Source organism: Cibotium barometz, chromosome 37 (assembly GCF_041138505.1).
Source record: "Cibotium barometz isolate CiBa-2024 chromosome 37, ASM4113850v1, whole genome shotgun sequence".
In the NCBI taxonomy this organism is placed as follows: domain Eukaryota; kingdom Viridiplantae; phylum Streptophyta; class Polypodiopsida; order Cyatheales; family Cibotiaceae; genus Cibotium; species Cibotium barometz.
In genome coordinates, this window is record NC_141082.1 from 43,975,414 (window position 1) to 43,992,256 (window position 16,843).

The window sequence follows — 16,843 nt, forward strand, 5'->3', positions numbered from 1 at the left end:
TTTAGGGCACGCTTCTTAAGATTTGCATATAGCTTGATGTACTTATTGAAACTGTTTTCAAAATCTCAAGTGGACTCATCAGTAACCTCTACTTTATGAGAAAGGTAAGAGGTAGGAATCGATAAAGCCTTCGCATAAACAATCTCAAATGGTGCATGACTTGTAGCTAAATGAGGTGTATTATTGTAATCATACTACAGAAGGTGAATGTATATGTCCCAAAGTCTAGGCCAGGATGAAACATAAGCTCTAAGTAAGTCTAAAATCATACTATTAGTAAGTCCGTAATGCATTTTTACCAAAGTCTACATTGGGATGAAACATAGGATCTAAGTAAGTCCATAATCGTACTATTAGTAACTTCCATTAGAGTTTGGAGGAAATATAGTCATGAAATCCAACTTAGTGCCTAAGTTATCAAAGAGTGTAGTTAAAAAATGTCTATAAAACTTAGAATCACGATCAGACACAATAACCTGATATAAGCAATAATGCACAAAGATTTACTTGATAAACAAGTAAGTGTGCGGCTTGTTGAGGTGTCAATGTCTTTTTCCATGAAATAAAATAATCTTGTTTACTAAAGGAGTTCACTATAGTCCAAATCATGTCATTATGACTCGTTGTAGTAGGGAAGCCCGTAATTAGGTCGGATGATATCTACTCCCATGGTTCATTAAGAATGGGTAATGCCTTCAATAGGCATTGAGTCATTCCTTTGTAGCCCTTGAGCTTTTGATTGGTTATGCACGCGGTAAAAATTATAGCCACATGTAATGTAGAGGATACCCCTCTATGACCCATGTATCAAAGCTAATGAGTCTAGATTCCTCTTTCTTTGGGATAATCCACCTTCTAGGTCCCTCCACAACTCCCTATTGGTTAGCTATTTGATTGTGCAACGTGTTAAGTCGCTCTTCATAATATATAGAAGTTGTGATTGGATGTGTCTCTAGTCCTCTTTCTTCGGGATAATACACCTTCTAGCTTCCTCCTCAACTCCCTGTCAGTTAGCTATTTGATTGTGCAAAGTGTTAAGTTGCTCTTGAGGATAAATAGAAGTTGTGATAGAGAAAATTTAAGGAAAAAATGAATAGAATTATTTTTTATATAGAAAGAGAAATAAAGCAAAGAAATGGCTTATCTTTCACTTGAATGATGGAAGAAAGAGTTGTCACCCCACCTTGAGTTGATTTGCCCCCGCAAAAAGGTCAAGTTTTGCTCTTTGTTTGTAAGGTAAGATGGGTGTCAATAACTCTAAGCATGTACATAAGTGTTGGGCCCTAAAACAATGTAAGAAGGCCTTATAAGTACAAGGGCCAATGAACAAGTTGTCCTCAAATTTTTGATTAAGAAAACATAAGTATAAGTTTAACATTAAGTACACATTCATTCCCTTTACAAGCTTGATTAAGAAAATATAAGCACGAGTTTGACATTAAGAAATATATATTCATTCCCTTTGTAATAGAATACTTATGAGCTCTCCTTCTTCTCTACTCTTGCTTGCTTGTGTTCTATTGGGTCTTGTTTGGATGCTTACTTAGATAGATTTTATCGTAGGATCTCTATTGAATGAGCTTCTCCTCTTTATCCACCTCTTGTGTGATTCATCTAAAGTGTAGGAAACCTTCTCTTCACGTCCATCAAGGTGATTAAACCTTCGGCCCCTTTGCAAAGGGAGTATTCATGCCTAACAACATAACGTGATGGATGAACTAGCTACCCAAACAACACTTGATTTGGCAACAAAGGATAAGGTAAGCTCTTGACTTGAACAATGAGGCAAATTAATAGATGCTTTGTGTCTTATCTTGCTAAACAATACAGGACACCTAGGTGACATGGTTCATGTACTCTTGATAAAGTAATGCATGAGGGTGTAGGGCTGTGTAACCTTTGTCTATTTGAGAATCCCAACTTATGGTCGATTAATTATAAATATAGTTACATGCAACATAAGTGTGTAATATATTACGAGAGCAAGTAGTGCTGGTTGAGACATGATAACATTACTCTCCATGGTATACTAGTAAAAGTTAAGGATCCAAGGAGGCTCATAATAAATTATTAACACCATATTTACACAAGGATAATAGCATTCTAATTACACCTAATTGATACAATAATCAATGTAAAAAAGCATATAATCTCATTGTAAATTCCACTCACAAATGAGCTAGGAGTTACATTAAAGTATAGGCCAATGAAGGAGCATCTAGATTTATAACCAGCTCCTTGAATATCTCCTTCCTTGGTTATCTCAGTCACATGATTCTTTTAGAATGATTTTAGCCTTTCACCTTTTTCAATGTTACCAACAATAACATTTGGGCAATCAAGCTTTACCCACACACAAAATTAAACCTGAATTTCATCTTACTTGACATTAGGCTAAGCCATTGGATTGTTTGTATCACTAAATATAATTGTGCCACTTCAAGGCTATGCCAAATGGTTAGTATGCAATTGGATAAACTATGAACCAAGGATGGCTTGTCTACGGCTCCTATAATCCACGAATTGCACCATTACGCAATAACATCAGTACTAAGTACTCTATTGCATTTACTACACCTATAGTGGAGTACTATATTAACGATATGTTGGGAAATTTAGTGTTTAAAAAAATGGAGGAGGTTGCCCCATCATGTCTCGAGATTACATACATTAATGATAAGTAGGTAGGATTGACGAGTGGCAAGACCTGCAATTCCACACAAGACCTGCATTCTAACTATTTGCTATTTTGTGGATGGATGCATGTACTTTGGGAGTTGGAAATAATATAAATGCCATGTCAAAAAGTAAGAGTAGTCAATAGACAACACTCTTGAAAGTATGTAAAACACAAGAGATTCGAGGTAAATATGCCTTTTTTGTAATGAAGTATCCTTCCATCTCAAAAAGAAAGGATGAGGATCATGAAAATTAAAAATTGATGAAACCAAAAACCATAGAAAGGGTGGTCCAATATTTTATTTGAAGGGCAAAATTTTGACTATATTTTTAACTTTATTAGTGGAAGGGCTATTATGATCCGAAAGGTCATGTCGTGGGGGGCTGGCATGTATTTTATGTCTTAGCTTATATTTAGGGTGGCCTAGGATGGGATGCATAGGGAATGGCACTTATTGGCAAGGGTTGATGTGAAAAGCTATTATTAGCTATATTTACTGATAAGTGTACTTTCATGCTTTATTATTAGTGCAAGCATATATAAGCGACATATTAGCTCATAAGTGCACAAACCACAAGGAAGGACTCGCTAAGGGATCAAGGCCTTGGCTAGACAGTTGGACGTGTGGGGTGTGGTGGTGTGGGATGCTAGGGTTAGGATGTAGAGTATGGTCGCAGGTGTCGGTCTAGCTTGGGGGTGCTTTGGGTTGACAATTGCCATATGGATGTTGGTATGCATGTGTGCTGGTAGTGGGGATGCTTCAAGTGCACACTTAGGGATTTTCCAAAATAGAGAATTGAATTTGAGAGGTATTTATTTTGGTACCCTCATGATTTATCAAAGGGAAAGTAGTTACTAGGACTAAGGAGCCGAAAGCGAGGGCTTTATACGTACAACGTAACCTTATTAAGCTAAACCTTTGAATGTCTTAATGAAGAAGCACGACTATTAAATTAAATGGCAGTACGCATTTCATGGGCGGACAAATGTGCAGCGCGACCAGTTGTACAAATGGGAAAGAGAATTCTCCCGCCCCTACAAAGAAAAGCCACTTGCACACCTACTCCTATAAAGAGCAGCTTGCCTATCTCCTTCTGATTTGATCGCTTAATCCTACCCTCTGCAGGTGCTCCCTCACCCCTCCATGAAACCTCTGCCGATCATAAAACGCATTTCGGAGTAACCCTTTCCTGCTACCAGGCACATCTTAGCCTCAATTTCTTCTGAAATCCTGGTGAAATCTGATGAATTAGTGCATAGCATGCACTAATTCATCACATCACAGCTAATCTTAATGGTTACGAACCATCGCCGCATCAAGATCAACATCAAATGGGGGGGATTACGAGAGTCAGCAAAACACTGAGCTCTAAATACGAGTAGCCTCTTTTGCAAAACTGTGTAAGCTAAGCACTCAAATCCAGCCACAGTCTTGATAAAGCATGCTCTGGCTGAGAAAGAGGCTTCTTTGCAATACGGCCAACAAAAGGGGGGCTCTGTAGCTGGTAAAATGAGACCTTTTGTTCAGAAAAGCTCAGAAAGCAGGCCGACATCATCAAAGAGTGTATCTTGGAAAACCCCAGACAAGCTATGCCAGGTTGGACATAACACTTTTCTGTGCCTCTGCGTTTCTGCAACCATGTGTTTCTGAAAAACTGTATGGCACTGATGCATGTGCATGAAACCCTAAACAATGTAGTAGTTTAACATGACCACCTTCATTGCAAAGCCTTTTAGGGTTTCATTGAAGTCTTCTTTCATCCCCTTTAAGTACTCACTTTAAAGCTTTTAGCCAACTAGTAAGTGTCTATGCTTTAATAACGTGTTAATTGATTGAGGGTTTCATTGAAGTCTTCTTACATCCCCTTTAAGTACTCACTTTAAAGCTTTTAGCCAACTAGTAAGTGTCTATGCTTTAATAACGTGTTAATTAATTGAGGGTTTAGGTTAGGAGCTTCAGATGAACAGATTCTTGGCTATATTGAAGACTTAAAAGAGCTATACAAATTTGATTTGATTTATAATATGTCAAGTGTAGGGTAATGATTCAAGTTCATGGCATGTCACATGAGATTGACATGACTTCATGCACCTTGAGCCCATGCCAATTCATGGCTTAATCCACATGAAGTGGACATGAACTTATGCACCTTGCGCCAAAGTAGTTTGATAGTTGAGAGCTGGTATTTAAGGTTTATTGTTATCAAGCTGTTGATTAACTTTGTGCTAAACTTTGGAGCTTCAGTTGAATAGACTTGTAGTTAGTTCAAAGACTTGAAAGAGTTAGACTGGTTTGTTTAGATGCATCACTATGTGAAGGTTAATGATCCAACTGATGTAATCTAGCTACATTTCATGGATGTTCCACTTGAGATTGACATGACCTCATGCATCTTGAGCTGACAAGCTTGCTCATGCCAATCCATGGCTTATTCCACATCTAGTGACATGATCTTATGCAGCATGCGCCCATGTAGTTTGACACAGTCAAGCTGGTATTTAGGTAATTATTCCTATCGAGTTGATATGCAAAATACTGCTTGGATGGGAACCTGCTATAAGCAAATATGCCGATTTCCTCACCTTTTGTTCAAGCACTGGATTTCCTTCTCTTGTATTCTAAGCATCTGAGTTATAAGCTGAGAGGCAATGTGGCTGATTTTTCAAGCAGGTATGATAACTTGACATGTTAATTCATGGACGAAAATGAGAGTAATCAAGTGTTCATGTGGGTGTCTTATGATTTTGACCTCATGCATTGTTTTCTCATATCCTCCAACATATTGGCTTTATATCTACTTGCTTGAACCATAGCCTTATAACTTAGAAAGATGTGGTTTTGCATTGATCACGGTCTACCCTTTTCTTACATGAGCGCTTCAACTTCTAAAAGTCAAGTTTGTTGCTGACAACATGGGTGCTCATTAATTTGGCAAGGACTTTGTTTATTTGAAATGTTACATGGTATTTTAAGTATAGGTATGCTCATTATCACGGAAAATTGAGGACATCGTGAAATGGAGAGATTTAGGTTATTATTTGACTTGGGGAGGGAATATTTTTGCGATGTGTCTATGTAAGGTATAGGAAATTGATCTTTGAAAGGGTGTAGGGAGAAGAGGTTTGTCAAAGTTTGGAGGTTTTATAGAGTGAAGTATTAAGAGAAGAGAGAGGGGTTTTTGGGTTGTGTGTATATGGGGGGAATCTTGGTGAGGATAAGTGCAGTCAGCTGAGTAGAGGACAAAGCAGCACCCATAGCCAGTATCTGGTCATGGATAACCTTGGCCTTTATGAGGAACGATTGCATGGAACTGCCTGCAGGGAATAACAAACTATAGAGTTGCCCTTGCAAGATAACCACCCTCATTGACGAATCTCGAGCAAAGTGATCCTCCAATTTAGACCATACCTGATGAGCACTGTTGAGAGATTGCACTGTTGGTGAGACTTCCTCTGCGATGGTCCGCACAAGCACTGAATGTGCCTTCAAATCTCGATTCTCCTAGTCTTGTAATTCCGCAACAAATTATCCTGAGTCCACCTTCTAGAGTTCAGAGGACACTCGGGCTTCTTCTCAGTGTCCTGAACAATACCCCACAAACCCTTGTGGATGAACCAGATCCGCATTTGAAGCTTCCAATGGGCTTTCAACTTGTCATCCTCGTTCGTAGAGGGGGGAGCCATATCCACAGCAACAAAGAACACAAATCTCAGCTCTCCAAAACCCCTCTCAAGTGCTTTCCAACGAAGGCGAGGCTCCAAAACCAATCAGTCCCCTCTCAAACCTGAGAGAAAAATAGGCTGGACAGCAGCAAAACAATCCAAGAACCATCGGGAACCTCCTACCAGAAGGGCAGGGACTCGTGGAGGAGAAGAAAAAAATAGTTCCACTTGTTTGGCAACACCATATGCAAGAGAACTCACTAACAACCGATGCCGGAGCAGAAACAGAGGGCTGGCTGGACCAAAAAATGCAACAAAGTAGTGAAACACAGCTACTGTTAGGGACTGATCTGCGTGCCATGAAGTATTGGCATCGGTCGTGTTGTCATCTATTTGTATGTGTCGTCTATGGCGACGATGCGGGTATAAGGGTGGGCTTCCATGGAGCGATTTTTTTTCTTAGGTCTTCACATTGTTGCCATTGTTTTTTGTAGGCTTATTGCTGGCATTCCTTTTTGTGGGACTAGGCTCTTGTAATTTGTGGGATCAAGCTTATTAAAGCATTGGGGGTTTTCTGTAAAGCTTAAGTGGGAAAGAGACTTCAACAGTTTTTTTTAAGACCTTTTGTAAGCTATTAAAAGCTTTGCTTTCTAAAGCTATCAATAGCTTTTCTCAAGGCTATTTAAGCCTTAGTGGCTTGGGGATGAAGCGATTATTATGAAGAGACAAAGAAAGGATTACATTATGGGGTCTTTGGAGGCATCACAGCTTGTCATCTCATTCTCCATCCCACCTCGTCCTATTGGGGCAGATCATACATACTTGGCATTTTCACTAGCCGGATCACCGGTATCACTAGCTCCCCACATACCGACGCCACACACTACCATCTACTTCACACATGACATGGCAGACATATACACTGGCAAAGTAGAGGATGGGCTCCTACTCATGGATCCCTTGGCACCTATGGATACTATTACAGCCTAGCTGGCATTACTCCTACACACGGCTGCATTACAGAGCTTCCCACGTCGTGTCCACTCAGGAGAGCCTGCGAGATCTGGGACTATGCCCTAGAACAGATGGTATGATGACGAGTGCAGAGTCCTATACTCACGGCTCCGCATACAGAGAGCCTTGGGAGCCATCACAGAGCGAGTCGAGGAGAGAGATGAGGAGACTTACTCGCGGCAAAAGGCGGGCCTTCGCAGAGATACAGGAGCTAGAGATCTTCCATTTCTTCATGAGTAGAGATAGCCCTATCTCATGGCGGCACTTCAGAGAGCCCCGGACACCGATACCCATTGCAGACCCACAGACATGGCACACATATGCAGAGGGCCTATACCACGCCCCACAGCAACCATCTATACCTCAGCCCACAGGAGCCTCGACCTACCACTGCTAGCTTCTTTACCCACTCGATGGTAAAGGAAGCTATCCGTCGCCTACAGCATGGACGGGCTGCCGACCATATGGGCCTACAGGGTGAGCATCTCATATAATCAGTAGATTCTTTGGCTCCTTTTCTTGCACATCTGTTGAACAGGGCACTAGCAGAGGGTTTGCTTGCGGAGTGGACGATGCACACCATCGTGCCAATCCACAAAACAGGGGATATGCTCGATCTGAGCAACTACAGGACGATTATGGTTGGCCATGTGTTGGCCAACCATAACCAAACTCTATGGTGCAGTGTTGGAGCAAGAGCTTAGCTTATATGCTCAGCGAGCAGGTTTACGCTCATCAGGGTAGGCAGGCTTCAGGAGAGCTTTCTCTACCACTGACCATGTATTCACTTTGAGATGTATGATTGATCAGGCCAGAGTGAGGAAGAGAAAGCTCTATTGCTGCTTTGTGGATTTCCGCAAGGCATTTGACACAGTACCACAAGAGAGGCTCTTTCAGCGCCTGCAGTCTCTTGGCATACCAGCAGATATGACATGGGGCATCTATGCATTATTTGAGCAGGTTTTTGGGCGAGTCAGATGCCCAGGAGGTATGTTCGAGACTATTGCTAGCACCATTGGTGTGAAGCAAGGATGCCCACTTTTCCCCACGCTATTTGGGTTATACATCGATGAGGTGGCTGACTTCATTACACGGGGAGGCGGAGATGGAGTCGATCTAGCAGGTACCTCAATACATATTATGCTTTATGCTGATGATATTGTATTAGTGTCTGAGTCTCCAGGAGGTCTACAGCAGCATCTACATGCACTCGATGATTTCTGCACACAGAGGGGTCTTACTGGGAACCTTGGGAAAACCAAGGTTACGGTCTTTCATACATCGAGACAGGATGGAGTCAGTTGACATTCACTCTCGCAGGACGCCAGGTGGAGGTGGTGACATCATACGTGTACCTAGGGGTTACCTTCTCTGCAGCAGCCACGTGCTTCACCATGGGTTCAGTAGCCAGAGCTAGATTGACACGGGGATATGCAGCATTGGCTATGCTAGAGAGACAGTGCCACCAGGCGCATTTTCAAGAGCCCCGGACGAAGGGGTGGCTATTTGACACATTAGTCACACTGGCAATGATGTATGGAGCAGCGGTATGGGCGTCAAGCCTTGCTACCCATTGGTGGACACAGATAGAGAGACCACAGGTCCTCATGATGGCACGCATGATACGCAGCAAACCGTCAGTACCTCATGACATTATTCGAGCAGAGTTTGCTGTGCCTCCTATGATGGTAGAGGCCATATTCCAGACTATATGCTTGCTAGACAGATTCAGAGAGATGCCACAGGACAGATTGTCATATAGAGCTTTTGAGGCATATAGATAGCTGGCTGAGGCAAGAGACAGAGGATCATGGTATGCACAGGTCACACATTGGTTCTCACAGCATGGCCTAGACATGGATCATCTACCACCATTCCAGTATGACAGGGATGCACCACATATCCGTCTCTCTCATAGTGAGAGGAACAGAGTATTGAGACAGGACCTATGGCAGCTCTATACACGAGAGACATGGATATCGCCTACACAGCCTCTTTCACCGAAGATGCTATACTACAGAGATCACTTCATGAGTATCACTGATGATGGATTTATAGAGGCCTAGATACATGGAGGGCTTTTTACCACACGGCTCCCGAGTGGCTATTGGTCAGCTTAGAGTTTCATCACATCGATTGGAGATCGAGACTGGCAGAGCAGCACGGATCCCCCGAGAGGAGAGGGTATGCAGATTGTGCAAAGAGGAGGTGGAGAGTGAGGAGCATTATGTATGCAGATGCAGAGCATATATAGCCATCAGAGAGAGAGATCCCATTTTATTCAGAGAGCCACATTCCCTACGCCAGATCTTTGAGGCAGTAGACCAGCGCATACTGGGGAGATTCATTCTAGACATACAGCATCAACATCACAGAGAGACATCATGTAGGCTCAGACAGCTCCAGAGGGGGGACGACAGACACAGATTACTACATTTTTTCAGAGATCCATCCCACTCCCAGTCCCTACACAGCAGGGAATTACTCTCCAGAGAGCAGAGACACTCAGAGCCCACAGGAGACAGAGGACACCTGGCTTTCCGACACCATGCCTATACCAGAGAGATCAGAGCTCAGTTTCATAAACAGGGTGCGGAGCGACTGGCTCGCTTCAAAGCAGACCCAGGCATGTTATTTAGGGAGCTGTGGACACCCCCTTCATTGATGTATACCATTTTATACCCCCAATATGGTACAAGATGGAGCTAGCTAGGTTGCATATCATGATTGTATACTCCATGCATATAGCTTTGCATTCTCCTAGTAGTAGAGCTCCATCCCCTCCCCCCCACTCATTGTACTTATTGCACACCCAGATTCAGCTTTTTAGTTCAGTACTTTTTCATTTTGTTGGGATGACAGAGGATACCCCACACAGGTACACTGATTTGTCTCATAGGCCGAGTTCGGTCTTTTGGAAGACAATAAAATCTTTCTTTCTTTCTTTCTTTCTCCCTCTCTCATACATTCTCTAGCTCTCTCCCTTAAGCCTTTCTCAAGACCCAATGTTCAAAGTTCAAACTTCAAACACACTAGGATGATGATGTTTTTTATACCCACTGTTGGAGCTATCTCTATACTCTACTGGTTCATTTCAGTTCATTTCATTTTACTTTGTACCCTTGAATCTTGATGATGAGGATGGACTATTTTGGTCTCATAGGTCATTTTGGCCTTTTGTAGACGTTTAATACAGCTTTCTTTCTTTCACACACACACACACACTCTCTCTCCCTCTCTCATACACACCCTCTCTCTCCCTCCCTCTAGGCTCATACATACACACTCTAGTCTCTCTCTCTCTCTCTCTCTCTCTCTCTCAACTTTCACACTATATATATAGTGAAAGTTGAGAGAGAGAGAGAGAGAGAGAGAGAGAGAGAGAGAGAGAGAGAGACTAGAGTGTGAAAGTTGAGAGAGAGAGAGAGAGAGAGAGAGAGAGACTAGAGTGTGTGTGTGTGTGTGTGTGTGTGTGTGTGTGTATATATATATATATAAGACGCCTCTAACACGCCTCTAACGTCTCTAAAAAATACGAGTCTTTCTAGGTGCGTACCATACCCGCCTCGTACCAAACGCCTTTGACGCCTTTAACAACCATGATCTAGGCATATATAACATTTATTGATGCCATTGTCTATACTAAATGAACTGTGGGAACAGATCTCGATGAACTTCATCATAGGCTTTTTGTTAGAATTTGGTGCATCTCAATGTATTTGAGCAAACCCTATTTTTGGGTATTTTATGTAATTCTTCTTGTGTAGTAGGTCGTGGACCAGTCAGCGTGCTCTAGGAGCAGTCGGCTAGGTCACATATGCACTATATAAGGAGGCCTCCCATATCTCACTTTAACAGTTCATTCCCTTGCACAAGTTCAACACACTCTCGTTGGCTAATTGCCATTGTAAAGCTTCTTGCTATTAGAAAAGGTGATCTTGTCCACAAGCTCTCTCTACTCTCTCTCTTGTTCAGTTATTTCCTTCGCCTGTGCATTCTCCAACATGGTATCATTCGCTTAGGTTCAGGCTGCTCCATCCTTTTGCAAATTGCTTGCCGTCTTCAACTATGCCTCGCGTTTTCTTCCATAGCTTCTCCCGGCTGCTGATCAGTGAAAACAGTGGCTGTGTTTCACCATTTTGCTGCATTTTCTGGTCCAGCCAGCCGTCTATTTGCTGTTGGCCAGCGTTCTTGGCTGCGTTTTCTACTACAGAGGCAAGTTGTGAAGTTTTCTTTTGGTTCCAAGTAACACGCTCTGCACCGTTACATCTTAATCCTTGACTTAAAGATATCTCCTTCCTTGTTTACCTTAGCTTTGTCCTTGTATCAGGCTGAATAAATCATGGGAACTTGCTAATCTGAATGGGGTGTGTGCCGGGACAGACTATCTTCTGAGCGGGGATCGTAGGATGCCTTGTTTTGCAAGTCTTGCAGAAAACTACCGATGCCTCTGCTCATCTTCTGAAGAAAATTGCTAACTTGCCTTGGACTGATGCTCTGTTGGATGCCTTGATTGATATTCTGCTTGACCTGATACGAGTGTGAGTCTTGAGATCAGATGATTGGAATGGGAGGAGGATCGGTCTATTTAAAGGGCAAGTTCTGCTCCCTTCTGCTGGTTGGCCTGCTGTATGACCTGCCACCTGACCTGCTGCTGTCGGACCAGGTGCCCCATGTGCCTGCCCTTTCAAAAACTGTTAAGATAAGATCTGCCCGGGTGGGCTGCCAGGCCTGACCGGGGCATCTTTCTGCTGACCAACTATTTGCATGTCTGCCCCCTGTGGCACATGGCCTAATAAGTGGGCTGGATATCTGCACAAATGTCAACTTTTAGTGGGTTGCAAAACTGTGCAGGGTTTGCGCGCGATTGATTGCCAGGACTTACCTTGGGCTACCCTGATTGCAGGTGGTGACTGGTCCATGGCCTTGGGCTTACAAAATGCCTTGGGCTCAGTGAACATCACTAACTCAAAATTTGTTCTTTCTAGTACAAACATGACCCTGTGCCTGCCACGGCCACCCAAGCGCAGTGGGCGCATTTGACACTGCTTCAACAGCATCATATTGCCATGGAAAATGTTTCCATGAGATGATTGCTTTGCCGGGCAGGTTGATAGAGGCTTGACAGCCTTGTGTTCTATCTTTACAAGTTTGAAGTACAACTCAAGTTGGTTGATCAAGTAAGAATATGAAACTCTTATTTTTGAATGCTGTCATTCTTAGTCATTTTGGTATCTAATGTGGTGGCACCACCAATGGTTGCTGCCCTATTTGTAACTTTGTTCACATCAAGGCCAGGAACTGAAAAGATACTACATTCTTCCTCAGCTGCTGACTATCTCCAACCACTCCCTGGCTTATTGTGGCACATCACATCATGGGTTGCTTAATGACATGCTGCTTTTTGAAATCTCCACGGCAGACTACGGGCTTCTTGGCCTCTGGGAGAGTGTAGTGTCCTCTCTTATCTACTACCAAACAGCCAGTCTTATTCTGTTGCATGGCATGCATGTGTGGAGAGACGAAGAAAGTAGGTTTCAAGAAGAAGGGGCTGGGTCTGCTGTATGACCAGGTGGATTCGGTGGTATCCTCACCAAAACTGTAGTTTGTTCTGGCTGGGGTATCCATGTTAATTGTTATCTGGACTGCAACTGGACTATGCACGAAGGTCCAAAAGAGGCAGATGATCGCTTAAACTGCTGAATGATTGGACAAACACATGCAGAACAAAGACTTGGTGCCAATTGTGTTTGCTGGAAACCTGTGCGCGCTTTCACTACTCACCTTTTAAGGATGGCCTACTCATGATGGCTGGCACCTGATATACCTTCTGATATTCAAGTCCAAATGATCATTTTCTTGAACCCCTTCTCTCTCCCTTTGGCCTGTGGATAATTTGCTCTCCTGGCAGGTGCAAAAGAACTGGCTGGCTGCTGCTGTTCCTCGCTTTTGGGGCTAGAGGCTAAAGCCTCGTAAGTGCTGAACCTGCTGTTTATGGGATATACTGATGTAAATGTGCACAATACTGCTAACAAGGCTGCACAACTAGACTGCTGGCCAAGAATTGTGAGGAAAATTATTCTGATGAAGAATATGGAATCTTCTGCTGGTTACAGCCAAGCAGAACCTCAGGCTGCTCCAAAATTACAATTAGGGCGGGCCTGTTTGTATGTATGGGCCAGGTGGATCCCCCAATACAATAATTTGGGAATTTTGAGCTGCTTTCTTTGGTTTCTTTCAGACCGTCGCTGCCACCCCCCCCCCCCCCCCCAAAAAAAAAAGTCTTCTGCCACCCACCCCTCAGGGGGTTCTCTCCCCCGTGCTTGGGTGTCCTTGGCTGCTCCTGCTTGTTGAGAATCTTGTTTCTTGCCCTTTATGATCATCTTTCTCACTTTGCAGGGCTCACATTAGGGCATAATGATTTCTGTTTAATGAGCCCTAGCTGAGTATGGCCACATGCACCCTGTTGGAAACTTGGTGCTTTGACAATACTAATTTATCAGGTTTTGGTCCTTTTTTTTTTCGAGTGGCAATTCCAGATGGTGGTTGTGTATTTTCTGTCAATTTAAATTATGACCGAGTCTGATCCATTTTTCTCATTATGGAGATTTGTTTCAGGTTCGACTATTTGCAGCGGAAGATGCTCCAGCTTTGTCAGGAACAGCTCTCCAAGAGCTTTTTCAGGCCAAAAAGACTAGGTTCTTGCATACGGTGATTCCTGTCTCTGAAAAGGATTTGCCGCCTGGATTTTTAAGTTTTGCTGTCGAGGGCACCAGACTTGGTGCAGAATCTGTTGCAGCAATGGATGCACAGATACATTGGCGGTGTCCTAAAAAGGTGACTTTGGATCATCAGGATATGGATATGTGAAGCTTTAAGCCTCAGGATTTACCTTTTGAGAACACATTATGATTTAAGTTGAAGAAGTTTGATGCTTTGCTTAAGGTCTATGTTTTGTTCATCTTGAGGATTTAAATGTGTGGAGGCCAGCAACTATTTTGTTGATTTGATTTGCAGTTTGTATATAACTCAATGTGGCAAGTTGCTGTGGGAGGTGGAAGCACTGAAGCTTCTGCAGAGCGCAAGCGAGAAGCCAGGGTGCTGGAGGCTGTCTATCCTCGTCCTTTTGCAATTCCTTCTAGGTGAATTGCTTTGTCAATGTCAGTCCATCTTATGGTTTCCAATAACAGAATTTAAGCCATTTTTAAGTAGTCATTTAAGAAGTTTTTGTACTTGGCAGTCCTGTTGAGCCACAGGAAACATTTGCAGACCTTCAGGATGCCCTGGTTCCTCAAATACCTCTATTCTCTGTTGAGGATGAAGATGAAGAAATGGAGGAAGGCTTTCTGTCAGGTAGACTGATACTATAGATGGGAGCCTATACTGCTTCTTTCATGGTTGCAAGCATTGTGTGCCTCAAAGATGCTTAAGGCTTTTGTTGTGTGGCAAGTGAAGTCTTGTACTGCATGTAATCTGTCCTAAGGTTTGTCGTATGCAGCAGGTACTGTGCCCCTCAAAACTTCTTATCCATTTTCTATGGATCTGAAACTTGGGGTTGGTGTCTCACCAGATCAAACCCTCAATGAGACTTCTCAGAAAAGTGAGCGGTGGGGGGAATCAGGTGGCTTGTTCAGTTCTTCTTCTGCTTCTTCCATAATGTGCAAGGCAGGCCAGCCTGACCCTGGACCAAGTGCTTCTTGTTTAAAAGATGCAGATCCAAATGTTGCAGCTGCAGCTGCCGCAGCATATGCAGTACTGAAAGCAAAAGAGAGAGGTGCATTGTTAGATCATGACCTACTTATCAAAATTTTGACCAACCCTATTCTGATTAAAACTTTGTTGGCGTCCAATCAAAAGTTCAAAAACCAACCTGGAGATCATTTAAGAACCCTTCTAAACAAAGAGGCAGGTAAGGGATGCAGCCATAGTGGTAATATTGAACTTCTAGGCAGGATTTCAAATGATTCTGTAGGTAGCCAGGGCTCCAATTTGACCATCTTACCTGTCCTGCAAGGAAGCCAGACAATTGATTTGGCTTTTGAAGCAAAGGATATCCGGGGGGTACAAGGAACTGCAAGTAATCAGGCTTGGGATATGATTAGTGATGGTGGGAATAGACCTTTTCTATCCCCTGGGGCTCAAGAGCAGTCGAATGGATACAAAGAAATGCCATGGCAATCTAAGGGGACTTCGGGGATGGGTGTTCCCCCAACTCAACTTCTTCCTAATCGCCAGGATATTCTGAAAGAATTAATACAACAACATGGTGCAGAGAAGAGCAAGAATGAACCTGCATCGAGGAGTGTGACAACCATGGAGCTTGTTGATAATGGCAAGCCAGTTTCTGATGTGGAAAGGCATCAAGCTACTGGTCTGGGATCATGGTCACAGTCTTGGGTGGGAAGTAAAAAAAAAGCTTCATTGTATCATGCAAGGAATGATGTTGCTTTACATGACAGGCTTGGTGGGGAAATTCCATGTCCAAGGTTCAATAAGCCGTGCATCTATTTCAACACATCGAAAGGCTGCCGTCGTGGAATTAATTGCTTTTACTTGCACGATGCTGCTCCTCAGAAGCCTTATTTTGAGCGGGCAAGAATGGACGTTTCTCAGTTTCATCAGGCGAAAAAGACAAAATTTGGGGTTCCAGATGCAGATTGAAATGTCTATGTAAGGTTTCAAAGCAATGGGATTGATCCCGTAAAATTGTGTACTTCTTTTTCTGTCCGGATTTTCTTGGTTTTTGGTGGGGTGGTTTGGAAGACAGGTTGTAGCAGAGCTTCTGGACTTGAAATCAGGATCTACCAGGTAAGCTTCATAGCCACTTATTTATAGAGTGGACATTTGAGGGTTCGGCGGTTTTGTTCTCCTGCTTTGTCCATTTCCTAGGTGAATTTGTTTCTTCTTTTAATTGGTTAAGCTGGCTGCTGTCAGACTGAAGCTCAGGGTGTCTTATGTGGCGACACTGGCTTATGCACATACTCACATCCAAGGTTATAGCTACATTTGCATACTCAATGCTATAGCTGGGGATCACCTGTTTTTTTTTTTTTCATTTTCCAAAGAAGAGACTTCTATGAAGTTTGAGAAAAGCATACAACAATAACGGCTATAAGCTGGAATAGAATCACCCCAATATGTAAGGTGATCTCAACCGTTGAGAAGATCATGATGCCATGAAAGACCTGTGGGACTAGAGGAAAAGAAAATGCCATGGTCCCACTCCCGCATAATTACAATGCGCTTTGCCTGCGTAGAACGAGAGGACCCTTGAATATGAGCCCATGTAGCCATGAGAGTATGGATGATATCACCCCATATAGTAGTAATGCATTGAGACTTAAAAATCTGGACACCCTCAATTGCCTCCGTGCATCTAGCTCTCCAGATCTGCCGTGCTGTAATATTGGCAACAATCTCCCACCAACAAGTGTCAATCCTCTGTCTGGGGGTGGTATAATGTGAGTGGGGGACATCTTGCAACAA

The 16,843-nt window shown here is 43.1% G+C and overlaps 1 protein-coding gene across 2 annotated transcripts; it reads left to right on the plus strand.

Annotated features, from left to right (window-relative positions):
* Positions 1 to 3,748: 3,748 nt before the first annotated feature.
* Positions 3,749 to 16,297, plus strand: LOC147617300 (zinc finger CCCH domain-containing protein 6-like). 2 transcript variants are annotated; one of them, XM_086776947.1, is made up of 5 exons: positions 3,749 to 4,277; positions 13,976 to 14,194; positions 14,375 to 14,499; positions 14,598 to 14,710; positions 14,859 to 16,297. In XM_086776947.1, the coding sequence occupies exons 1-5, from the start codon at positions 4,191 to 4,193 to the stop codon at positions 16,016 to 16,018; spliced, it is 1,704 nt and encodes a 567-aa protein (XP_086633073.1). In that variant the 5' UTR covers positions 3,749 to 4,190; the 3' UTR covers positions 16,019 to 16,297. The 2 variants fall into 2 exon arrangements, with proteins under 2 accessions (XP_086633073.1, XP_086633072.1); XM_086776946.1 differs by having other exon boundaries at positions 3,782 to 4,277; positions 14,856 to 16,297.
* The last annotated feature ends 546 nt before the right edge of the window (positions 16,298 to 16,843 follow it).

Bases quoted from the DNA above. Each gene is read 5' to 3' on its own strand.
- LOC147617300 (XM_086776946.1), top strand. From the start codon at position 4,191: ATGAGACCTTTTGTTCAGAAAAGCTCAGAAAGCAGGCCGACATCATCA. The intron at 14,195-14,374 runs GTGACTTTGGAT...TTTGATTTGCAG, and splicing joins ATTGGCGGTGTCCTAAAAAG to TTTGTATATAACTCAATGTG. The intron at 14,711-14,855 runs GTAGACTGATAC...TGTCGTATGCAG, and splicing joins GGAGGAAGGCTTTCTGTCAG to CAGGTACTGTGCCCCTCAAA.